This window comes from Schistocerca gregaria, chromosome 4 (genome assembly GCF_023897955.1).
Source record: "Schistocerca gregaria isolate iqSchGreg1 chromosome 4, iqSchGreg1.2, whole genome shotgun sequence".
Taxonomy (NCBI): Eukaryota; Metazoa; Arthropoda; class Insecta; order Orthoptera; family Acrididae; genus Schistocerca; species Schistocerca gregaria.
In genome coordinates this window covers 92,225,418-92,252,888 of record NC_064923.1, presented here as the reverse complement: position 1 = coordinate 92,252,888, position 27,471 = coordinate 92,225,418, and the positions used below count along the sequence as shown (strand labels likewise).

The window sequence follows — 27,471 nt, the reverse complement described above, 5'->3', positions numbered from 1 at the left end:
CTGACAGACGCATCACAGTGAACGAATTGTCACACTACATTGGGATAGGGGAAGGAAGTGTTTGCAGAATACTGAAAGTGTTGGCGTTAAAAAAGGTTTCTGCCAGGTGGGCTCCCAGAATGTTGACAGTGGCTCACAAAGAAACAAGAAAAACGGTATGCAGCGAACTTTTGGAACATGTACGAGTATGGTACAGATGAGTTTCTTGGAAGAATTGTGACAGGTGATGAAACATTGCTCCATCATTTTTCACTAGAGATGAAGAGGCAATCAATGGAGTGGCATAATGCAAATTCATCCAAGAAAAAAAAAAATTCATAACCACACCCTCTGCTGGTAAAGTTATGGCTATGGTGTTTTTTGATACCGAAGAACTCTTGCTTGTGGACATCATGCCAAGTGGAACCACCATAAATTCTGATGCATACGTAACGACACTGAAGAAACTTCAAGGTTGACTGAGTCGTGTTCGACCACATCGGCAAAAGCAGTATGTTTTGCTGTTGCACGCCAGTGCACAGCCACATGTCAGTCAAAAAACCATGGAATCTATAACTAAACGTGGATGGACACCCGCCTTACAGTCCTGACCTGGCTCCATGTGACTATCATCTCTTTGGGAAACTGAAAGACTCTCTTCGTGGAACAAGGTTTGATGATGATGACTCCCTTGTACATACTGCAAAACAGTGGCTCCAAAAGGTTGGTCCAGAATTTTATGGTGCGGGTATACAGATGCTGGTTTCAAGATGGCGTAAGGCAGTTAAGAGGGATGGAAATTATGTGGAGAAATGAAAATATTGTTCCTAAAGGATATATCTACAAACTGTAGAACTTTCGAAGATGTAGAATAAAAGAAATATTTAAAAAAATAATAATAGTGTGCATTTCTTTTGGAGTGACACTCATATATTTAAATTCTTAAATGTGCAGGCTGCTCCTGAAGATGTGGCTGTAAGACAAAAAACAGTTGTTGTTGTTGTTGTTGTTGTTGTTCTGGTCTTCAGTCCTGAGACTGGTTTGATGCAGCTCTCCATGCTACTCTATCCTGTGCAAGCTTCTTCATCTCCCAGTACCTACTGCAATCTACATCCTTCTGAATATGCTTAGTATATTCATCTCTTGGTCTCCCCCTATGATTTTTACCCTCCACTCTGCCCTCCAATACTAAATTGGTGATCCCCTGATGCCTCAGAGCATGTCCTACCAACCGATCTCTTCTTCTGGTCAAGTTGTGTCACAAACTTCTCTTCTCCCCAATCCTATTCAATACTTCCTCATTAATTATGTGATTTACCCATCTAATCTTCAGAATTCTTCTGTAGCACCACAATTCGAAAGCTTCTATTCTCTTCTTGTCCAAACTATTTATCGTCCATGTTTCACTTCCATACATGGCTACACTCCATACAAATACTTTCAGAAATGACTTCCCGACACTTAAATCTATACTCGATGTTAACAAATTTCTCTTCTTCAGAAACGCTTTCCTTGCCATTGCCAGTCTACATTTTATATCCTCTCTACTTCGACCATCATCAGTTATTTTGCTCCCCAAATAGCAAAACTCCTTTACTACTTTAAGTGTCTCATTTCCTAATCTAATTCCCTCAGCATCACCCAACTTAATTCGACTACATTCCATTATCCTCGTTTTGCTTTTGTTGATATTCATCTTATATATTCCTTTCAAGACGCTATCCATTCCATTCAACTGCTCTTACAAGTCCTTTTCTGTCTCTGCCAGAATTACAATGTCATCGGCAAACCTCAAAGTTTTTGTTTCTTCTCCATGGATTTTAATACCACTCCAAATTTTTCTTTTGTTTCCTTTACTGCTTGCTCAATATACAGATTGAATAATATCAGGGAGAGGCTACAACCCTGTCTCACTCCCTTCCCAACAACTGCTTCCCTTTCACGTCCCTTGACTCTTATAACTGCCATCTGGTTTCTGTACAAATTGTAAATAGCCTTTTGCTCCCTGTATTTTACCCATGCCACCTTCAGAATTTGAAAGAGAGTATTCCAGTCAACATTGTCAAAAGCTTTCTCTAAGTCTACAAATGCTAGAAACGTAGGTTTGCCTTTTCTTAATATTTCTTCTAAGATAAATCGTAAGGTCAGTATTGCCTCACATCTTCCAGTATTTCTACGGAATCCAAACTGATCTTCTCCGAGGTCAGCTTCTACTAGTTTTTCCATTCATCTGTAAAGAATTCGTGTTAGTATTTTGCAGACGTGACTTATTAAACTGATAATTCGGTAATTTTCACATCTGTCAACACCTGCTTTCTTTGGGATTGGAATTATTATATTCTTCTTGAAGTCTGAGGGTATTTCGCCTGTCTCATACATCTTGCTCACCAGATGGTAGAGTTTTGTCAGGATTGGCCGTCAGTAGTTCCAGTGGAATGTTGCCTGCTCCAGGGGCCTTGTTTCGACTCAGGTCTTTCAGTGCTCTGTCAAACCCCCAGTATCGTAACTCCCATTTCATCTTCATCTACATCCTCTTCCATTTCCATAATATTGTCCTGAAGTACATCGCCCTTGTATAGACCCTCTATATACTCCTTCCACCTTTCTGCTTTCCCTTCTTTGCTTAGAACTGGGTTTCCATCTGAACTCTTGATGTTCATATAAGTGGTTCTCTTATCTCCAAAGGTCTCCTTAATTTTCCTGTAGGCAGTATCTATCTTACCCCTAGTGAGATAAGCCTCTACATCCTTACATTTGTCCTCTAGCCATCCCTGCTTAGCCATTTTGCACTTCCTGTCGATCTCAATTTTGAGACGTTTGTATTCCTTTTTGCCTGCTTCATTTACTGTGTTTGTATATTTTCTCCTTTCATCAATTAACTTCAATATTTTTTCTGTTACCCAAGGATTTCTACTAGCCCTCGTCTTTTTACCTACTTGATCCTCTGCTGTCTTCACTACTTCATCCCTCAAAGCTACCCATTCTTCTTCTATTGTATTTCTTTCCCCCATTGCTGTCAATTGTTCCCTTATGCTCTCCCTGAAACTCTGTACAACCTCTGGTTCTTTCAGTTTATCCAGGTCCCATCTCCTTAAGTTCCCACCTTTTTGCAGTTTCTTCAGTTTTAATCTACAGGCTATAACCAATAGATTGTGGTCAGAGTCCACATCTGTCCCTGGAAATGTCTTACAATTTAAAACCTGGTTCCTAAATCTGATACCTTTTAGTATCTCCAGGGTTCTTCCATGTATACAACTTTCTTTCATAATTCTTAAACCAAGTGTTAGCTATGATTAAGTTGTGCTCTGTGCAAAATTCTACCAGGCGGCTTCCTCTTTCAGTTCTTAGCCCCAATCCATATTCACCTACTATGTTTCCTTCTCTCCCTTTTCCTACTACCGAATTCCAGTCACCCATAACTATTAAATTTTCGTCTCCCTTCAGTATCTGAATAATTTCTTTTATTTCATCATACATTTCTTCAATTTCTTCGTCATCTGCAGAGCTAATTGGCATATAATTTTGTACTACTGTTGTAGGTGTGGGCTTTGTATCTATCTTGGCCACAATAATGTGTTTACTGTGCTGTTTGTAGTAGCTTACCCGCATTCCTATTTTCCTATTCATTATTAAACCTACTCCTGCATTACCCCTATTTGATTTTGTGATTATAACCCTGTAGTCACCTGACCAAAAGTCTTGTTCCTCCTGCCACCGGACTACACTAATTCCCACTATATCTAACTTTAATCTATCCACTTCCCTTTCTAAATTTTCTAACCTACCTGCCCGATTAAGTGATCTGACATTCCACGCTCCGATCCATAGAACACGTTTTCTTTCTCCTGATGACGTCATCCTCTTGAGTAGTCCCCTCCCGGAGATTCGAATGGGGGTCTATTTTACCTCTGGAATATTTTACCCAAGAGGACGCCATCATCATTTAATCATACAGTAAAGCTGCATGCCCTCGGGAAAAATTACGGCCGTATTTTCCCCTTGCTTTCAGCCGTTCTCTGTACCAGCACAGCAAGGCCGTTTTGGTTATTGTTACAAGGCCAGATCAGTCAATCATCGAGACTGTTGCCCTTGCAACTACTGAAAAGGCTGCTGCCCCTCTTCAGTATTCACACGTTTGTCTGGCCTCTCAAGAGATACCCCTCCGTTGTGGTTCCACCTATAGTACAGCTATCTGTATCGCTTTGGCACGCAAGCCTCCCCACCAACGGCAAGGTCCATGGTTCATGGGGGAAGAAGAAACTCATAGTGCAGTCGATTAAAACCAAGTTTTACCAGCTGTCAGCAGTGTTTTCATTCATCATGACATAGTTATTAATGTTTGCATTTTAGAGCCAATGTTTACTAGACTTTTTTGTTTCAATTGATCATTCCTGTCATATCCATGAATATTGACCATTCCTTCTGGGACACACTGTATAAACAGTATGCAGTGGAACATTTTGGCATTATCGACAGAATGCTTCAAGCCTTATATCTGATACAAGATACAAAATGTATGGCCACTGTTCACATGAAAGCAGACTTAGTATGTTTCCTTATAGATGCGTGCACACCTGCAGAAATCCCACACACTTTCCGAATGCACTGACGATTATCCACAATGCATCCCCAGAGTTCGACAATATCACCAGGGATGGAAAACACAAAAACTTTTAAGTATCTGAGCTCAACAAAAATTAAACAGATTGAGGTTCGTGGATGTGGGAGGCAATAGTATTGGCGAGCCACAACCGCCACAGTTGTTGCCAAAGATTCATGCTACATGTCCCCGACCCGAATACCCAAATGCACATCTGCATCCTTTCACCATAATGAACGTAATCTGAAATTTAGACTTAGATACGAACAGCATTGTAACATTTGCATGTCTGCACTTGTGCATGCATTGTATCAAGGAAACCATAGGTTTCCAGACATATATTTACCAGGATTATTTGCTTGTCTCATTGTCCTTTAAACATGAACACAAAGTTGTCACAAACACATAATTGTATGTACTCTGTAATGCGTAAGATAATTCTTCAGCTATTGTAGCAACACCTTATTAAACAGTTTATAACACTTACTTGTACAGATCACATTATCACTGTAAAAATGCACAGAAGTCAAATTTTATTTAACACATTATTTGATATTATTGTTAATGCGAGGAGCATTCAGTAAGTAATGCAGCATGTATGTTTCCATGAGTATTTCAGCTAAAAAAATGCAGAATTTGTGTGGGACATCACGAATATTCCCACTTCAGCTCCTATAGTCTTGTGAAGTTCTGACAGATGGCAGCACTATATGTACTCTACAAAGTGGCATCTGCGACGAAGGTGTATTCCGAGTAGAGAGCTATCAATGAGTTTCTTTTGGTGGGAAAAAAGTTTGTCACAGATATTTATAGGTGCTTGCAGGATGTCTACAAGAACCTGGCAGTGAACAAAAGCATGGTGAGTCATTGGGCAAGGCATCTGTCATCATTACAACAGGATTGTGCACACCTGTTTGATTTCCCATGTGTCAGCCAGCCACAAACCGTGCTGAAGTTGAAGAAACAACTTCAGTGTGTTCTGTATCACAAAAATGTGAGTGAACTTCCCCTTCTCCATGACAGTGTAAGGCCTCACACAAATCTGCACACTGGAGAGGAGCTCACAAAACTTCATTGGACTGTTCTTCCTCATCCATCATAAAGTCCTGATCTCGCCCCTTCTGACTTCCATCTGTTTTATGCCCAAAGGATGCACTCCGTGGGAAGCAGTACGTGGATGACAGAGGGAGTACTGATGCAGCAACTTTTTGGCTCTGATGTCAACTATTAGAGTTGTACCATGCACTCCTACAGGCCCTCCAAGTAAGATGGTGCTACACTGACACAGTGAATGGAGATTGTGTTGAAAAATAGGGTTTTGTAGCCAAAAGTGTGGGTAATATGGTGTATTGTAATCCTGAATAAAACCAACTTCCTTTCGGAAGAAAAAAGTGCTCCATTATTTAGTGAATGCTCCTCATATATACACCAATCAGTTCTACAGAGAAATTCATCAGTGGAATAGAAGTTGGCCACCAAAAAATCCTTTAGGCTCTGCATATACTGTGCTTTCACGATTGCTGACAAACTATTGTAAATATGTTCATGAACAAACTTTACTGGACTAATATAACTCACTTTCTACCTTTATGCACATTATTCATATATCTAGTATTGATTCCAGGAATTGAACTGCTGTTTTCTAAAATATATGTCTTTTTATGAACAATTTCATTAAAAAATAAATAAGGTGGAAAGCAGTAGTCAGTATCCCTAGTTCCCTGAACAGGCCTCTGCTGGAAATTCTACAATTCACACCAAAAAAATGCCATATTACTCCCTGTTGCACTTGGAAAACTTTATCTTGGCTTAATGACTTGCCCCATAATATGCTGCCATCTGACATTGTGGGATGGCAGTAAGTGTAATATGCCCACTTTTGTATTTTTTTATTGTGTTTTTATGTTATCTTTGTATGATAATATCCCCATTGCAAATAAAGATGTGTTTACAACAGTATAAGGAAAAGATAGATTGTTACTTACCATAATGATGACACGTTAAGTTGCAGACAGGCACAATGAAAAGATGCTTTTGGCCAAAGCCTTCTTTAGAAAAGTAAAAAAAAACACACACACACACACACACACACATCTCACACACACACATGCATACACACATATTCACAAAAGCAAGCACACCTCACACACACAACCAGCATCTCAGGCAGCTCAGACCGGAATGCAACTGTCACATACAATGAAAGCAGCAACCAGGAGGAGGCAGGATAGCAGTGTATGAGTGGCAGGAGAGGACAGAGCTGTCTGGTGGAGCTTGTAGGGACTAGATTGCCAATAGACATAGTGTCGGGAGGTGGTGTGGCAGGGAGATGGGGAATTGGGGAGAGGGGACTGGGAGTGAAAAAGGAGAGGAGCATGGAAGGGGAAAATGGGTGGGTGCATTGGCAAAGGATGGCAAACAATAAGGGTGTCAGACAAGGATAGAGGGGAGTGAATGTGACAGAGAGCATGGGAACTGTTGGGTAGAGGGTGTGGAGACAGTAGGTTTATCATAGGTTAAGGCTGGGATAGTTTCAGGAACGAAGAATGTGTCGTAAGGATAACTCCCATCTGTGAAGTTCAGAAAGCTTTTTGTGGAAGAGAGGATCTAGATGGCTTGGGTAGTGAAGCAGCCATTGAAATCAAGCATATTATGTTCATCTACATGTCACAGAGTGGCCTACTTTGCTCTTGGCTATAGTTTGGAAGTGACTGTTCAGCTTGGTGGAGCTGGTATACGTTGTGGCTACTTTCACACGTGGGCTGGCCTCTGATGAGGTAGGTAGAGGCTGTGCCAGGACTGGAAAAGGAAGTGCTGGCTGGGTGAATTGGACAGGTCTTGCACCTGGGTCTTCTACAGGTAGAGAAAGGTCTTGAGTAAGATGTCCCTCATTTCAGTGCATGGTGATAGGCAATCAAATCCCTGTCAAAGTATGTGGTTCAGTTGATCCTGTCTGGGGTGGTACTGGGTGATGAAGGGACCACTCCTTTGTAGCTGGTTCTTTGGGATGGTGAGAGGATTTGCGGTTGTGAAGAAATGGCACTGGAAGGCCTGTTGGTGGACTAAGTCTGGGGGGATAGTGCCTGTGGTGAGACCCTTAGCATACTATGCAAGGGAGATCTTCTCATTGTAGGTGTATCGTCTCCAGGTGGCCAGGCTAAATGGGCGGGATGGTGTTTTGGTGTGGAAGGGATGGCATCTGTTGAAATTCAAGTATTGTTGGTGGTTGGTGGATTTAATGTGAACAGAAATGTGGATGGAACCATCAGAGAGAAGGTCTTCAGTGTCCAGGAATGTGGCACACTGGATCTGAGGAGGACTAGGTGAAGTGAGTGGGAGAGAATCTGTTGAGGCTGTGAAAGAATGAAAATAGGGTGTCTTGACCGTGATACCAGATCATGAAGATATCACCTAGATGAACCTAAACCCGACCAGGAGTTTGGCATTTTTGGACGGTAGAAAGGTCTCCTCTAGGTGGACTATAAACAGGTTGACACACAAGTGTGCTATGCAAGTGCCCATGGCTATGTCACATATTAGTTTGTATACCTTCCCTTCAGAGGTGAAGTAGGTGTGAGTTAGAATAAATTTAGTAATGTGTATGAGGAACGAGGTAGTGGGTTTGGAGTCTGAAGGAATTGGGAAAGGGAGTATTTTTTAGTGGTAAGACTGTAGGCATGAGTGATGGTGTACAAGTAGATGTCGTCATCAGTGGCTAGTAGGGATCCAGGACGTAAAAGCGGTGGGGATGGTGGAAAGTCGGTGCTTCGGCTAGATTAAAGGCAATTGGTTGGAGATGTTGGTCAGTGAGGGGCAAAATTCGTTTAGTAGGGGCACAATAACCCATCCTCAGAACACCAACATTTCAGCAGAAGGAAGGACAGCCATATACAACCTCAAAACAAATCCTGACCTAATCAGCCTACCTGCAGACAAAGGTTCTACTACTGTTGTTATGAATCATATTGACTACTGGTGGAGGTCTTCTGCAAGTCATCAGTCTCTTTCGCCTATGAACTGTGCAGTCTGGTCCCATCCCAGAAGTCCAACATAACATACAATCCCTGCTTAAAGCCTTAGTCCCTTCCTGAACCTCCCTCCTGAGTCTATTTCCCTCCTCACTCTTATGATACCCTGCACATCCACAATCTACATGCTCCCCAAAATCCAAAAACCTAACAGTCCTGGATGCCCAATTGTAGATGGTTATCATGCCCCAAGTGAAAGAATTTTGGCCCAGATTGACCAATACCTCCAACCAGCAACCCATAATTTAGCCTCTCACATCTAGGATACCAACCACTTCCTTCAGTGACTCTCCGCCATCCCCACCCCATTACTTCCTGGATCCCTACAGGTCACTCTTGATGCCACCTCCTCATATAACAACATTCCTCATGCCTATGATATTCCTGCTATTGAACACTATATTTGTCAAAGTCCTTCAGATACCAAATCCACTACAACATTCATCATACACCTGCCCAACTTTATCCTAACTCACAGCTGCATTCCCTTTGAGGAGAAGATATACAAACAAACATGCGGCACAGCCATGGACATCCGCATGGCACCCTCCTATGCCAAACCATTTATGGCCCATCTAGAGGAGACCTTCCTAGCCTCTCAAAACACTGAACCATGAGTCTGGTTCAAGTTCATTGATGATATCTTCATTATCTGGTCTCAGGGTTAAGACACCCTATCTTTATTCCTTCACAACTTCAACACCTTCTACCCCATCCATTTCACATGTTCTTCCTCAACCCAGTGCGCCACCTTCCTGGACATTGACCACCTCCTCTCTGATGGCTCCATCCTCACTTCTGTCTATATCAAATCCACCAACCACCAACAATACCTGAATTTCAACAGTTGTCATCCATTTCGCACCGAAAAATCCCTCCCATACAGCCTGGTTGCCTGGGAAAGGTGTTTCTGCAGTGACAAGAACTCCCTTGCTCAGTATGCTAAGGGTCTCACTAAGGCCTTCACAGACAGGCACTATTTCCAAGATCTTGTCCACAAAAAGATCTCCTGTGCTGTTTCCCCTCACACCCACAGTCCTCTCACCACTCCCAAGAACCATTCAAATTACCACCCTGGACTGGATCAAATGAATCATTTCCTTTGTCAGGGCTTTGATTGCTTATCATTATGCACTGAAATGAGGGACATCCTTCCCAAGATATTTCCCACTCCTCCTAAAGAGGTGTTCTGTCACCTGCCCAACCTCCCTCACATCCTAGTCCATCCCTATGCCCCCTCCCAATCCTAATCCCTTGCCACAGGGAAGACGTAGGCACAAGACGTGCCCAATCCACTCAGTCAGCACTTCCTTTTCCTGTCCTGTCACTGGCTTTTCCTATCCCATCAAGAGGCCAGGCCACCTGTGAAAACAGCCAAGTCTTATAGTAGCTCTCTTGCAATCATTGCACAGCTTTTTATATTAGTGTGACTACCAACAAACTGTCTACCAGGCTGAAGAGCAATGTAGACCACCCTGTGGCGCAACATGCAGCTGATCATAACATGCTTTGCTCCAGAGCACTAGCCCGCGAAAGGCAAAGGCCCTGAGTTGGAGTCGCAGTCCGGCACACAGTTTTAATTTCCCAGGAAGTTTCATATCAGTGCACACTTTGCTGCAGAGTGAAAATTTCATTGTCATATATTATTAAAGGAAAAAACTGTTAGTTCACTTTGCTGATATTTTACCACATTTGTCAGATTTTTTAAAATTCAAAGATTTTGTGGTGAATATTAGTACTTATGACATAGTTAGCAGTTCATATTTATGTTACTATTGGTATTTATGATTGCCTGTTTCAGATATTACAAGGCAAAATTTACTGAGCCCTATAACCACCATCTTTTCTGTAACAAATATAAAATTCGTGAAAAGCTATAAGGTTTCCAGCTGTGTGGCAATGTTAATTTTCACAATGTTTCGAACAGCACTATACTCACCATCTTCTGGTGAATTGGTGAGATATTATGGATATCACGATATCTGTACTAGCGGTACACCTCCCAACCTGGCTGTGAGTGGCAGGGTACTGTCGAGGCAGTGGGCGGGGAGGGTGTGAGGCTGTGATGGTGAGCATAATTAGAGGGCTAGAGGCAGCACTTGAGTCTCAGTCTGGACATTTTGGATATGTCTTGTATGCAGGATGATACTAGCATTAGTGTGGGATTCCTCTCTGAATTGAATTGCCATCCTGCATCCTTACTGACCAGGTTCTTGCAAATCCTTATTAAGGGTTCCTTTATAATGCTGTTACAAAAGCCAGTTGCTCAGCATAGCACCTCGGTGTTCTAAAAGTCCAAAATGAGGTCTTCCTTTGTGCTATGCTTTGCTACTGCTGATTTCCCTGTGTGTCTTAGTTATACATACCTGATGTGCTCCTCACAGCATTTTGAGATACAGTGCTGTATTTGGTCAATGTGTTGGTGGCCACATTCACGATGGGTACTGTGTATTCCACGTATATTCAGTTTTAGTTGGTATTTTGCTGAGCCAAGGTATCCTTCCATCTTCGGTGGTGATTGGAAGATGGTTTTTAATCTTGGATTTATGAAACACTCCCTCAATTTTGGCTGAGAGCAGTCTCAAGTAAGGAAGGAAAGCAATTCTCCTGTGTTCTCACTTCACGTTTTGGATTGCTGCTCCTTTTCTCTTTGCAAAGCCTTACTATCCATTGTTTTACTGTACCCATTTTTGGCAAACACTTCCCTCAGGGCTGGAAGGCTTTCATTATCACAGATGGTGTGCACACTATACACTAAGGTGGTTAGCGTTGTCTGCTGTTGCACTGGATAATGGAAGCTTGTTGCATCCAGGTACAGGTCTGTATGGATCTTCTTCGTATATACTGTATGGCTGAATGGATCGTCAGCATTCTCATTTATTGGAACATCCAAGGGAGGAAGACACCTGTTGCACTCTATTTCCATAACGTATGCAGTGCTTTGATGTTGTTTAGATGGACCAGTAACTCATTCAACAGCTGTCTGTCATGCTCTCTCACCACGAAAGTATTGTTAGTAGAAGTTGCTGGGATTTTAGTGACTGGTTTGAAGGTCCAGTTGCTCATAGCATCCCGTGTAGAAATTTGTGATCTCAGGAGCTATTGGCAATCCCATGGCCACTTCATAAAGCTCTCTGTCGCGCCTGAAGTAGGTGGTCATCAGTGCATGTTCAAAAGGTTTAACCATTTGCAGCTTGAAATGTTGAGTAAGGAGCACCAAAGAATCTTGAAGAGATACTTATGTGAACAATGGAATAACATCAAAACTCATGAGCAGTTTACCCCTTTGTAATCACATGTCCTTAAGTACTTTCACGAAATTGGCCGAGTTCTTTACATGGTGTCTACAGTGTTCCAAAAGTGGTTTTAGAAGTGTTGCCAGCTATTTGGCTAGTCCATAATTGTGTGAGTTAATGGTGTTAAGTACTGGACACAGAATGGAAGAAGGCTGGAAAAACACCTGGAAGTTCTGACTGCCCATCTTGCTTTCCATGCGTGCATCACATTGGCCCTCTCAGGAAGGCCCTAGACATTGCTATTACACTTATATAAGCAGAACACCATGTCAACCCTGGCAGTAAATGCTTTCAACACCTGATTACGAGTGGTGGAGTCAGCTGTCGAAATCTAGAGTGTCTTATTTGAAGTGCCACGGCTTGCAAATTGAGAAGATGTTATTGCTACTATTTTTTTACTCGTAATCAATTTGCTTTTTGTGTGGTTTACTTTCTTCAGTATTTTGCAGTGTGCTTTGTAATGCACTAAAACATCAAAATGTGCTGTTTGCGACTGGCAGATTGTCTTACAGTATACCTTTATTCCTTGAGTAATCCAGAGCTTTTTGTAGACTTGAGTCAAATATGAAATACTTTTGAGAAAAAATAGTTTTCAAATATGGTGTGAATTTTAATAAATATGTTGACATTAAATTAGTTGTGTTTTTGTCATGTCAATGAGCACTGTATACATCCCTCCAGTTCAAGTGATCACTGGAATTGAAGTTGTTGGCTATTTTCTTCCGTATGGTATATGAGAGTGCAGGAGCACAACTACCACTCAGTGATACTAAAATGCATAATTTTCCTGGTGTTTAGCATAAACAGGCAGCATCTTGCTGTAAGTGCCTGCCAAACATTTAGCCCTGGATGCAGATATTGTAAGATGAGCCTCGTAGCACAGTGTGTGCATTTGCGTCTTTAAATAATGTGAATGGTTAGGGGGAGTTCCCAAAGCTCAATAAAAGCTGCACTGTCAAGATGCCGTTGAAGTGGTATATGCATACCAGAGTGTAGTGTTAACTGAAATGTCACACAATCCATTACTTAATAAATTAGTTGTGCAGCTACTTGGAGACAAGTGATAAGCTTCGATGACAAACACAGCAGCTCGACAAACACAGCAGCTCCATAAGTTGCCCACTTACCACTGGGATTTTGCTGTTCGTAAGTTGTATCTGCATTTCAGCATGGCAGTGTTTGAAAAGTTTATCAGTTCTTGCTCATAAAATCGATCTTGTTTCTGCATAGCGAAAGCTATCCCCTCCCTAGCTCACTTATTAAACTTGCAGATTGTCACTAGAATTGTTTGGAATAAAATCAGTTACCAACAGAAATTTGTACTCTACAGGTCATAATCAATGAACTGAGTTGGAAATGAATGAAGGCAACAATGACATAACAAATCATAATGTGCACCTCTGTAATTTTATTCTCTTGTAGTTCTTACTGCAGCTGGGACTGATACAACAAAATACCTTTCTTTATACTGAAGTTAAGTTGTAGCAACCTGAAATTCGGTAACTGACATGGTTAATCAGGTGCATCTTAAATTTTTTACATTTCTTGTGCTTACTTAGGGTGCTGCGTGGTCTCCTCCCCCCCCCCCCCCCCCCCCCACTTTTCTTATGCCAGTCATATAGATACATACATGTTCAAAAGAATTTATTACTAGAAATACATGTATTACAAACCTGCATGCAATTACTACTTTATATACATATCTTTATTTTTTTGTTGACATTTTCTTTGTTGATTTACATTGTTTTGGATTCTTCAAGACAAAGAAGAATAATTGCCAATTTTGGGGATATAGAACTCAGTAAATTAACAAACGTTGTATAGAGTCAAAACTGGTTATTACAACATCAAAGGGCCTGACAGTTTACCCTTGTTTTAGCTGATAGTCACACAAACAGGGTTTCTGCCTTCTTTCTTGATGAGTATTTCATGACTATAAATTTTAGGCTGCCTTAGTGTTAATCCTTCAGAGGGACTGAAGAGGACTTTTATTTTTTTGCAGCATATACAGCAATAAAATGCCAAAACCTTTAATAAGTGAAGAATGAAGTAGCAACAATGTAAATTGTTCAATAATGTTGAACATGGTTTTGGATATTGAATGAGATAAAATGTTGAGCTCATTTAAAACCTGCTGTAAGTGCTGTATAGTTCAGCAGTCACAAATGACACACCGGCATTCCAGTTACTGTATTACAAAAATGAGTCAACAATAGCAAAATGAAAAGACAGAATTCGTTATATAAATTACACAAAAGTGTACACCATCTCCTACGTTTCTTTTTAAAATGTTCTACAAATTTGATGTACTGCAGCTAACACATTGAAAATTCTAACACACATAACCACAAAACATCAATAATGAATACACTATTCTTTGAAAAAATAACACATACTGGAAGTTAATTTTCTAGTTTTCTATGGACAGAGAGCAGACAGTGCTGTTAAGTTTTTTAACCAGTTGACTAAACTTTAAAATGCAGTAGAGTAATGTATACTACAGTAGACTTTCCTACTTAAGGTAATTAGTTGTTGGCTTTCGGCATTTAAGATGTGCGTACACTTTTTGTATTTGACAGTGTATTCATTTTGATGCCTAATTTGAAACCATCAATCCTCAGAAAACAAGTGTTTGAAAATAAGCATTACATTGTTGTCAGTACTCTCCAAATACATAACAAACAAAAATGACCATAGACTTTACAGCTGATATATCTCTCCGAAAATGGAATAAAAATACTTCATTTTATGAGATAAGTCACAATAAGTGATGTATCTTTTAAATATAGTGTTTACATAGGATTTAGATGGGACTGTTCGTTTTTGATGTTATAGCTAATACATCATTAAAAGCAATGACTCTATAAACAGTATCGACTGTATTTTCATCCACTAATTTATTATGGGATAATATTGTGGGGTAGCTCCTTACATGGGCAAAAAGTCATCATTGCACAAAAGAAAGTAATTACTGTTAGATGTGGACTTCATCCAGGAGTACATCTTGCAGGTATTTCTTTAAACACTTGGGAATGTTAAACCATAGTCTCACAGAACCTTTGTTCACTTATGAAATTTATTGTCAATCCATCTGAGTTTGAGAGCAACAGTAGAACGAAAAATGACCTGCTTTACCTTTTAATGAGTCTACATTTGGCACAAAAAGGTCCTGTTGATGAAGTCCACATTGTAATGGTTGTTGTAAGTCCAATCTGTAAAAGAAGTAACTAATTGACTAACCAGCCATAGCATGATGTCCTACCTTTCATGGAAATCACATCTCAGTTTGCAAACCATTTATTTTATTTATTTATAGCAGAAGTATTTTATTATATTGACTTTTCATCATCATTCCTTCTCCAGTTTTCCAGTATAAAGATCTTCAAGTAATATGAGACTTAGCATTATTATGGAGCTTGAGCATTCAGACTGTTGTACATTTTCATGTTGAAATGCTTGTCCTGGTGTTCAAAAGTGCACTGACTGCGAGTAAAATTCAGAACATGAAAGGAATTTTCTGGAAGCCTTGCCAGCATTTTAGATTGTTGAAGGAGCCTAACTATACAAGATAGTGCCCCATAAGATGTAATACACAAGAATACTAGCTATCGGTGACATAGCACTGAGTCATAAGAGGCTGCTGATGTACTGATGCCTTCCCACACCATTATATTACAAGTGACCCTACTGTCTCTCTCCCAGCCACTGGTGGAATGTGTCCTCTCCTCATCACCATAACAATCATAGACAATAATTGTTTGAGTTAGTGCAAAAGTGACATTCATAACTGATGGTGATGAAACATCACTTATCAGCAGGCCATATGTCTCCTGGGTACATCACCACTCCAAACCGTCACCTTTGTTGTGCTATGTGCTATCAGTGGCACAAGGTAGTCTAATCACTGGTGCAGTATGCATGGGGTGGTGTTGTAGTAAGCCCATTAGTTGCCCACAGGAGACGGGCAGATGCAAAGGAGTGAAGCGAGAACGCTACCGCACGACCACGAGATGCGGGCGAGTGAACAGGTACTTGGCACATGCAAAGGAGTGAATATATGCTTGGCACACAATACAACTATCTATCCTCTGTCCAGTAAGGCTTCACCAAATGGAATCTTGAAAGTCCATTTCACATTCTAACATTCTATATGACTGGATACTGCATGCTTTTGTTGATAACCAGAACTTGGCAATCACACCAACCTCCTCAAACCCCAGAAGTTCTTGAATGAGATTTTCACTCTGCAGCGGAGTGTGCGCTGGTATGAAACTTCCTGGCAGATTAAAACTGTGTGCCCGACCGAGACTCGAACTCAGGACTTTTGCCTTTCGCGGGCAAGTGCTGTACCAACTGAGCTACCGAAGCACGACTCACGCCCGGTACTCACAGCTTTACTTCTGCCAGTACCGCGTCTCCTACCTTCCAAACTTTACAGAAGCTCTCCTGCAAACCTTGCAGAACTAGCACTCCTGAAAGAAAGGATATTGCGGAGACATGGCTTAGCCACAGCCTGGGGGATGTTTCCAGAATGAGACTTTCACTCTGCAGCGGAGTGTGCGCTGATATGAAACTTCCTGGCAGATTAAAACTGTGTGCCGGACCGAGACTCGAACTCGGGACTTTTGCCTTTCGCGGGCAAGTGCTCTACCAACTGAGCTACCAAAGCACGACTCACGCCCGGTACTCACAGCTTAGTTCTTCATAGAAAGCAGTTGTCAATAGATCTTGCTTCTGATTCACTGTAATCATTTACACAAGTATTCTCTTTGTTCTGGAGTTTACTTTCATTTTTCATATGCTTTAATCCATCCCCTTTCTCTTTTACTCTTTTTATTTTTAATTTTTCTTCTGTTTTTCAATCAATATGTCATCTCATTACTATTTTCTTTGAATTTGCAATTTCTTGCTCCAAATACAAATTTACTTTTAATAATGTTGCTTGAGTTGTGGGTTTACTTCTATGAATTATTTTTATCATTCTTGTAACTACAACACTGTCTCTAACTTAAACATAATGATATTTACAGAAATTTTAATACATAAAAATTCTGCATGAAATGGCAGGTACTGAAACTAAGTAATAGCTTACCTCCAACAAGAAAGCATTGTGCATGTTTTGAGTCAACTCACAAGGAAAAAAACTGCGCAGATATTATTGGAAGTAAATTAACGTGTACACTGTTATAACAAGAAATGTATATTAAATGCTCTTTGATGACAGTATCACCATATATGATAGAATATTTTGCTTATTTCAGCTACTTTAACACATCTGAACTTATAGCTGTTGCAAACACAAAAGTAAGTGAAATAATTTGAAAATTCTGTAATAAAAAGCCAAGTCAGAAAGATTGTATGGTGGACTTTTGAGGGAGATAATCAAGTAATTACCCAGTTTTTTAAAAGACATTTTGCAGTTTGTCAGTGGGAAAATGAATGGCTGTTGTTTGGGAGGAGTAAGTTATATCAGATGGAAGCTGGAATGCTGTTGTAGAAAATTTTTATATTTTACAAAGTTATTCAGCTTGGGTAGATAGAATCACCTAATTTTACTGTTGTGTATGCAAGAGACACTGCACGGATAGAAAGATTTATGTTGTGAAAGAAACCAGCAGTAATGAGGTAGTTACAGCATTTCATAATTTAATGCCTTTTTGTGTGCTTATGATACTGTAAAGTCCTCAGTGGAGTAAAAATAAGGGAAGGAATGAAGTTAACCATTGGTTGTATAGTTAATCAAACAATAGAAACTCCAGGTAGGAATATCAACAATATAGGAAAAGGCAGACTGCTACTCAGTGCTCCAGATTCTTGGGCCGCAATGTAACATCATATGGGATACAAGCAGCAATCTGGAGGGGAAGGAATAGGGGTAGTAGTGTACAGGAGGGGAGAGAGATGAACATTGTCTGGTGAAGTGTGCAGAGCTGCCAACAGGTGCAGAATCTGGTGGTTGTGGGGCAGGGAGGTGGGGGGAAAAAAGGGAGAGGAGTAGGTAAAGATTTTATGGGTGGATGCATTGGCAGAGGACTGCAAATAAACAGGGTGGGAGATGAGAATGGGGAGAAGATGGTCGGACAGAGAGGGTGGAAACTGTTGGGTGGAGGATGTAGGGACAGTATGTTACCATAGGTTGAGACTGGGATAATTAAGGTGGTGGAGAATGTGTTGTAAGGATAACTCCCATTTGGGCAGTTCAGAAAAGCTGGTAGTGGAGGGGAGGTTCCAGATGCCTCGAGTAGTGAAGTACCGTTGAAATCAATTGTGGACTAGGATTTGTGGAGATTAGATGGGTGATGGCAAATCACTTTAAGAGGAGGGGAGGGGGAGAAGTATCTCTGGTAGGATGTCACTTATTCCAGGGCACAAAGATAGATAATCAAAGCCCTGGTGAAGGATGTGGTTCAGTTGTTCCAGTCCGGGGTGCTATTGGGTGACTGCTTTGTGGCTGGTTCCTGGGGGTGGTGGGAGGATTGGAGGTGTGAGGGGAATGGCACTGGAGCTCTGTTACAGACTAGGTTCTGGGGGATAGTGCCTGTTTGTGAAGGCCTTGGTGAGACCCTCACCATACTGAGCAAGGAAGATATGCCATCCTGGAGTAGCCAGGTTCTATGGGAGGGATTTTTTTGTGTGAAAATGGAGGTACTGTTGGAGATTGGTGGATTTAATGTGGACAGAGGTGTGGATGGAGCCCTCAGAGAGGAGGAGGTCAACATTAAGGAAGGTGGCACGTTGGGTTGAGTAGGACCACATGAAGCAGACAGGAGAGAAGGTGTTGAGGTTGTGAAGGAAACGAAGATAGGGTGTCCTGGCCCTGGGTCCAGATCATGGTTGGTTGGTTGGTTTGGGGAAGGGGACCAAACAGCGAGGTCATTGGTGCCATCGGATTAGGGAAGGAAATCGGCCGTGCCCTTTCAGAGGAACCATCCTGGCATTTGCCTGAAGTGATATTGGGAAATCACGGAAAGCCTAAATCAGGATGGCCATACATGGTTCAGACCCACCATTCTCCAGATCAATGAACTTGAACCAGACTAGGGGTTTGGTGTTTTGAGAGACAAGGAAGGTCTGCTCTAGATGACCTATAAAAAGATTGGCATACGAGGGAGCCATGCGGGTACCCATGGCTGCGACATGGATTTGTTTATATACCTTCCCTTCAAATGAGAAGTAGTTGTGGGTTAGGATGAAGTTATTAAGATGTACAAAGAAGGTATATAAACAAATCCATGGAACAGCCAACAAATCCATGGCACCCTCCTATGCCAATCTTTTTATGGGGCTTCTAGAGGACACCTTCCTAGCCTAGCAAAACACCAAACTCCGAGTCTGGTTCAGGTTCATTGATGATATCTTCATGACCTGAACCCAAGGCCAAGACACCCTATCTTTATTCCTTCACAACCTCAACACCTACTCCCCAGTCCACTTCACATGGTCCTCCTCAACCCAGTGTACCATCTTCCTGGGACCTCCTCCTCTCTGATGGCTCCATCCACACTTGTGGCCACATTAAATTCACCAGCCACAAACAATACGTGAAGTTCAACAGCTTCATCCCTTCCACACTAAAAAATCCCTCCCATACGGCCTGGTCATATGAGAAAGGCTGACAAGAACTCCCTTGTCCAGTATGGTAACGGTCTCACCAAGGCCTTCACAAACAGGCACTATTCCCAAGATCTAGTCCACAAAAAGATCTCCTGTGCCATTTCCCCTCAAACTCGCAATCTCCTCACCACCCCCAAAAACATTCAAAAAAACCACTGTGGACTGGATCAACTGAACCATATCCCTTGTCAGGGCTTTGATTGCCTATTATCATGCACTGGAATGAGTGACACCCTACCCAAGATACTTTCCACCTCCACAACATCCTAGTCCATCCCTATTTTACTCCTAATTCCAACCCCTTGCCACAAGGATCATATCCCTGTGGATGACCCAGGTGCAAAAGCTGCCCAATTCACCCACCCAGCACTTCCTATTCCTGTCTTGTCACAGGGTGTCCTACCCCCTCAGGGGCTGGGCCACCTGTGAAAGCAGCCATGTCATTTACCAGCTCTGCTGCTATCATTGCACAGCTTTTTATATTGGTATGACTACCAACCAGCTGTCTATCACAATGAACAGCCACCGCTAAACAGTGGCCAAGAGCAGAGTAGGCCACCCTGTAGCATAACATGTAGCTGAATATTACACACTTGATTTCAATGGCTGCTTCACTACCCAAGCCGTCTGGATCCTTCCCTCCACTACCAGCTTTTCTGAACTGCACAGATGGGAGTTATCCCAACACATTCTCCACTCCCATAATTATTCTGGCCTCAACCTATGATAACATACTGTCCCCACACCCTTCACCAAACAATTTCCACTCCCTCTGTCCTATCATATACTCCCCATTCTCATCTCCCACCCTGTTTATTTGCAGCCCTCTGCCAATGCAACCACCCATCTTCCCCTGTGCTTCCTTTTTTTTCCCACCTCCTTGCCCCACAACCTCCTGACACTGCACCTGTTGGCAGTCTAGTCCCTTCACACTACCAGACAGTGTTCGTCTCTCTCCCCACCACTACTATCCCTTTCCCTTCCCCACCCCCTCCAGATTGCTGCTTGCATTTAGCAGAGCCTAAAGACAAGGCCCCGTTTTTGAGCTAACTGATATTGGACGAGGATTTTAGCCACAGAAGCCCTGTATTTACTCGGTCCTCTGCACTAAACTGCTGTGATGTTTTAGTGTTGTTATATACATTGATAAAATTGCCACTCCTTTGTAGAGTGCTCTTGAAGTTACAATATCCTCAGATGATGATGGACCTGGCAGTAATTCAACTGCCAGTTTGAATACTGCTGTATATTAGTTTATCTGAAAGCACCCTGAAGATTCTTCTCTTTCTGATATGTTTCTCTTTCATCTTTTTCTTTTGTTGCTTTTGTAATTTGTCAATAGCTACTGCAATTTTTATACCTGTGAAGCACTACATTTATGTTCTTTTTCCAGAGGCACAGGGAGCAGTATGATCCAGTCATTGAACAAGTGGGGAGTTACGATCCTATGCCAAATCAATTAAATGAGAAACTTGTGTCCTTAAATTTTGAGAGAATCAAGTATTGGATTGGGAATGGAGCAGATGTATCAACACCTGTGGCAGAGCTTCTGGGTATGTTGAGTAAATCCTTTTTTGTTGAGTTTATTTAAGAAATCAAACTGGCTGTTGATTAGTCAGCATACTATCTTTCTTATTTCTATCAAGTTAGTTTATAAGCTTTCAAGTTATCTTGATATCAACTTGTGTTAACATATTTCAAACAATGGAAACTCCAGGTTGTAAGATCAACAATATAAGGAAAAGATAGAGTGCTACTCACTGTAAAGATGCCACACTGAGCTGCAGATTGACACAACAAAAAGACACTTACTAGCTTTCAGCCAAAACCTTATCCAGAAAAGCATGGACAGACGCACACACACACACACACACACACACACACACACACACACACACACAAAGCAAGCACACCCTCACACTACCGCCATCTCTAGGAGATGGCGGTCATGTGTGCATGATGTGTGGTTGCTTGTGTTATGTATTTGTTTTATTTATTAAAGTTCTCCATGGTTCTGTTCTGATAGTGCAAAACATTTAAGATAATGCCTTTCTTGGTTTTGTACAAAAAAGAAAGCAAATACGGTCACTCATCTATAGCTGACTGATGTGCAGTGCATCAGAAAGAGAGAGAGAGAGAGAGAGAGAGAGAGAGAGAGAGAGAGGGAAAAAGGGGGGGTGGAGTGTGTGTGTGTGGGGGGGGGGGGGGGGGCAGGCAGTACACAATCTGGATGGGGAAGAAGTGATGTGGACAGAGGAGAGAAGGGAAAAGGAAAAGCAAAGGTTAGGCAACAGGAAATAGTTTAGCAGAAGATTAGCCCTGGGTTATTGTGAGAGCACAGGGTGTGTTGTGGAGACAATTTCCACTTGCTGTGTAGTTAAGATAAACTAGTGCTGAAAAGGAGTATCAAAATGGGTCATGTAGTGTAGCAACAATGGAAGTCATTTGTGTTGTGGTATGCAGTTATGTTCACAACTGGATGGTGACATTTGCAGTTTGCGAATGGCCATATCATGCATGTACACAGTTGACTACTTATCATGCCCACCCAGAATTCTGTGCAGTAATTGCAGCATAGTTGATATATATATCATGGCTGCTTCTGTATGTGGCCCTGCCTTTTATAGACAAATAAATGTCTGTGACTGGGTTGCAGTCCATGTTGGCCATAAGAGAATGATCTGAAGAGTGCAGGTTGGCAGCAGGATTGGAATAGTGATGGACAAGCATATTATGTAGCTTGGGTGGACAGCTGAACACTACTTTTAGTGATGTGGTTAGGATTTTGGGTACGATAGCCCTCATTTCAGGGCACAATGAGAGGTAGTTGCCCTGGTGAAACTTTTCAAGGTGAGGGTGTGTTGGTTGGTGAATAGGTATCAAAGGAGGAGATGGCATGGGACATCTGTTTATAGATAAACTTTCTCGGACATTGTCTGTCAGGAAAGGCCCTGGTTGTTGAGGCCATAAGGAAGTTACTTTTGGACATGAAAATGGATGACAGCTGTCAAAATGGAGGTATATGGCAATGTTTTGCACTTGATATGAACAGAAGTATTTATGGAGCCACTTGCGAGGTAGAGATCAACATATAGGAAGTGTATTTGGGAGCAGGTGTTGAGGTTATGGAAGAAAGAGCACAGGTTGGCCCTGTCCATATCGTGACAATGTCATCAATGAATCTGAACCAGATAATAAGGTTTAGGTATTGATAGGATAGGAAAGACTCCTTCAGATGGCCCACAAACGTATTGGCAAAAAATGGCAATACCACATATTTGTTTGTAGCAGGTATGCACAAACTGAGGAACACATGCGGTCTGCAGTTGACATCATGATGGCCTGCCCCTTATCATTTGTTCTTGTGAATATTTTTTTTTTCTTCCAAATCTTTCGTTCCCTCCCTGAAAATGCACTGGAAGCAGTGCAGCTGGAACTAATCAATGTGCTAAACAATGGGACACTGTGAACTAAATTCAATGAAACAAATCTATTGTAGATTTTCACTCTGCAGCGGAGTGTGCACTGATATGAAACTTAATGGCAGATTAAAACTGTGTGCCCGACTGAGACTCAAACTTGGGACCTTTGCCTTTCGTGGGCAAGTGCTCTACCATCTGAGCTACCAAAGCACGACTGGCAAAAGTAAAGCTGTGAGTACCAGGCGTGAGTCATGCTTCGGTAGCTCGATGGTAGAGCACTTGCCCGCGAAAGGCAAAGGTCCCAAGTTCGAGTCTCGGTCGGGCACACAGTTTTAATCTGCCATTAAGTTTCAAATCTATTGTATTTCTGCTGTTGGGTCAGTAGAAACAATTATACATTATTGGTAGGTAGTGTAATAAAATATGTTAACATTTTTGGTCATCTTATATATATCATCAAATTTTTTCAGCAATAAACATTAACAAAATAGGAATCACTCAAGGACTGACAATTTAGAGTGAAGCAATCATGGAAGCAATGGAGCATCATTTTTCTAATTTTTTAATTAAGTTGTGGCCCTTACGTAGTCACAGTGAGGGGTTTGCATCCTGCCTTACTAGCAAGTCTGTACATTTCTAGTTTATATATTTGGGCTTCAAGAGTGAAATAACTGTGGAACTAGATGCATCATTTTACATGTCGTATACCAGCAGTTATGTAAATAGTGTTCGGCCTTTTACATCGGCATGACTACCACCCTGTTCTCACTCAGGATGAATGGACATAGAGGATGTATACCACTAACACACAGTATCCTGTTGCAGAGTATGCTCTACAACATGACAATCATGACCTCGGTGCCTGTTTCACAACATTCGTCATCTGAATTCTTGCCCTAGTCACCAGTTTCTCAGAATTCTGCAGCTGGGAAGTAGCACTACAACATGTTTTTGGCCTTAATTTACATGAATTCCTTCTGTTTCTGCATTTATTCACAGTAACTACCACTGTCTTCACACCATTTTAGTTTTCTACATTTGTCACTTCCTGACCTGTGTATATTTTGCCGTCACCCCTCCCACCTCTGTTAAATACATTGCACTTCGCTTTTACTCTTATTAACTTGTGCACGATGTTTTAGTACTAATCTCAGTCTTGCATACTACCCTGCCTTCCACCACTAAGCTCTTAGGTTTTCAAATCTCATCACGTCCAATCCTTGACAATCAGTCTTTCCTTCTCACCCCACCTGGTAAGTCTGCTCTGACCCTGGATTCTGAGTGACTTTTCTGAACTGTACCCCTTTTTCTAAACCTCTTCTGTCCTTTTTCTTCACTCCTCTCCCTTCCTTTCCAACTGTTCTGCCAGAAGAAGAAGAAGAAGCAGCCATTGGCTCCGAAAGCTTGTAAAAGTTAAACATTCTTGTGTGTGTATTCTCTTGCTGCTGCTAGGTGAGTATATTTTTTTATCAATCCATTTACATTTTAGAAAATTATCTGTGTGACTTGCAAAGTTCTGGCTTTGAAGAGCACTGTCTCCCTGCAAATTTCCCCAACATGCAGCTGCAAGCATTGTACTCACACATCTCGTTACTGTCTGCGGAAATAGTTGCAGTGACCAAACATAACCGATACTACCAAATTTTGAAAGGGCTATGTGGTGAGAAAGAATGAAGTGATTAGTCAGTTTAACAAGCGTTTAATGGCATTGGGACTGGTAGTTCCAAAAATTAATGTTTTATGCGGAAAAATGCAGTAATGAGGGACGAGATTCCACTGTAATTTGTTTCTGTTATGTGTGGAGTTCTGAACTAGCTGTTCTATGTAGTTTTTAGAGAAGGTGCTTAGTAGTTTTTACAGGATGGTTTGTCATGCTCAGCACACACAAAACTGAATTATTTCATTCAGCTATAGGAAGACTGTAGTATCTAAAGTGACGACAGTACAGTCGAGGAATACATGTACCCGTGTTGTGAGTTCTTTTGTAAAGTTTTCATTTACATGGTGTGAACTTCAGAATTGGACATTGGAATACACCTTAATTGGTCCCTTTAATTTTAGGATGTAAATTAGGGCTTTCCCTATAACCAAATCACTGAAGGGTGTAAGAAGGAAGTTGTCAATAGCCATCTCATTGGGAATTGTACTAGTGGAAATAATTCAAAACTGGATGTATCAACAGCATCAGGGAGAAAATACTGAAACCGACACAAGTAATGTGTCTCCAGTGAAGACTACATAACCTTACAGAAGTGCTAATAACTGCCTAATGAAACTTAAGATACTGTACAGACCGCTATCAGGGAGTGTGAGAACTGTTAGCTTGTGTGTGAATGTTTTTAATTTAATATTATGGTACATGATTCAAAGACTTGAAAACACGAATATTTGAATATATAGCAAGCACAACTTTCATTTCATTGGTTCTGCTGTAGTCTTTTATTAGCTTGTGTCTGTCCTGCCCTGCCCTGCTCAGTGATTTCATAAGCACAATAGGTCTACTAATATTCCAGTTACCCTTTCATTTTTCGCCTTAGTTCATCCTTCAATTCACAAGGATTCCTGTGTTTTTATGGAAGACACTAAATATTTCTTTTGGTGTTAACAGTTTTGTCCAGACTGTAACTTATTTAAGTAGCAACTATAGAAACCCCACTTGGCTACCTGATATTTAATCAACCCATGAATTATGTGCCATTATATGAAGGGCTTATTTCAATAGTGGAACAAGTCTATTTTTGTTCCAGAAGAATGCTGAAGATTAGATGGGTAGATCACATAACTAATGAGGAAGTATTGAATCGGATTGGGGAGAAGAGAAGTTTGTGGCACAACTTGACCAGAAGAAGGGATCGGTTGGTAGGACATGTTCTGAGGCATCAAGGGATAACCAATTTAGTATTGGAGGGCAGCGTGGAGGGTAAAAATCGTAGAGGGAGACCAAGAGATGACTACACTAAGCAGATTCAGAAGGACGTAGGTTGCAGTAGGTACTGGGAGATGAAGAAGTTTGCACAGGATAGAGTAGGATGGAGAGCTGCATCAAACCAGATTCAGGACTGAAGACCACAACAACAACAACAACAACATTGAATATAATAGAGGGAAACATTCCATGTGGGAAAAATATATCTAAAAACAAAGATGATGTAACTTACCAAACGAAAGCGTTGGTATGTTAATACACACACACACACACACTGACATCTGCTTGTACATCAATAAGTGGTTGTATTAATCCTAAATCACATAGCCAATAAATAGTTAAGATGGTTGTGGTTTGATGCAGCTCTCCATGATAAGTCTGTCTTATAGAAGCCTCTTTATCTTTTCACAACTACTGCAGTGTTCATCCATTTGAACTTGTTTACTGCATTCAAGCCTTGGAACCCCCCCCCCCCCCCCCCCCCCCCCCCGATACACACTTACTTTCTCATCAGACTTGTATTTCACAATGTGTCCTATCCTATCAACCAATCTCATCTTTCAGTGACATTGTTTTTTTCCCCAGTTCGATTCAGTGCCTCCACATTTGCAATATCTACTTAATCTTCAGTATGATATCAGTATAATAGAGGGAAACATTCCACGTGGGAAAAATATATCTAAAAACAAAGATGATGTGACTTACCAAACGAAAGCACTGGCAGGTCGATAGACACACAAACAAACACACAAAATTCAAGCTTTCGCAACCAACGGTTGCTTCATAATCTTTCCTGATGAGGCAACCGTTGGTTGTGAAAGCTTGAATTTTGTGTGTCTATCGACCTGTCAGAGCTTTTGTTTGGTAAGTCACATCATCTTTGTTTTTAGATATAATCTTCAGTATGCTTTTACATCAACATGTTACAAAAGCTTCTATTGTGTTCTTATCTGAACTGCCTATCATCCACACTCTATTTCCATACAAGACTACACTTCAGACAAATACCTTCAGAAAAAAACTTCCTAACACTTAAACCAAAATTAGTTGTTAACAAATTCATCTTTTTTTCCAGCAACAGTATTCTTTCTGCGTTTGCATCGTCAGTTATTTTGCTACACACATAGTAAAACTCATCTGCTACTTTTAATGTCTCATTTGTTAGTCTTCGGAATTTTTTTTCTTTCTGAGAATGGCCTTGATTGCATAAGTGTGATGACAAACTTTAGAAGCAAACATGTGACATGAATTTAAAATTCTGTCAAGTGGATTATGTCATTTACTAAGACATGTATGTATTGTATGTGCAACTTCTGGGTGACCTGTGGCACTATCTGGTAGCAGAAGACAAAACACTACTTCGAGTCTTATACCAAGTTTAGTGTGTGCCTTTTATTGCAAAAGATGAGTTATAAAACTTTTGGCCTTCTACTACATTAATGTTTTGTCATCTGCTACCAGAAAGTGACACAGGTTATCCAAAATTCCGTGCCTTTGTGGAACCCCCAAATGCGTAGTGTAAATAAATTGTGAGATATTAGAGTAACTAATGGCACCAGTCTCATTTTGATTTAGTTTAACATTTTTTTTTATTTGAAAGAAAAAT

General features: G+C 41.1%; 1 protein-coding gene across 1 annotated transcript in view; it reads left to right on the top strand.

Annotated features, from left to right (window-relative positions):
* The window catches only part of LOC126365749 (probable 28S ribosomal protein S16, mitochondrial), a 39,159-nt gene that overhangs the window by 11,398 nt on the left and 290 nt on the right, over positions 1-27,471 (top strand). Inside the window, exon 2 of the mRNA XM_050008225.1 lies at positions 20,911-21,070. Coding sequence (XP_049864182.1) covers positions 20,911-21,070 — 160 coding nt within the window. The remainder of the gene's footprint in view (positions 1-20,910; positions 21,071-27,471) is intronic.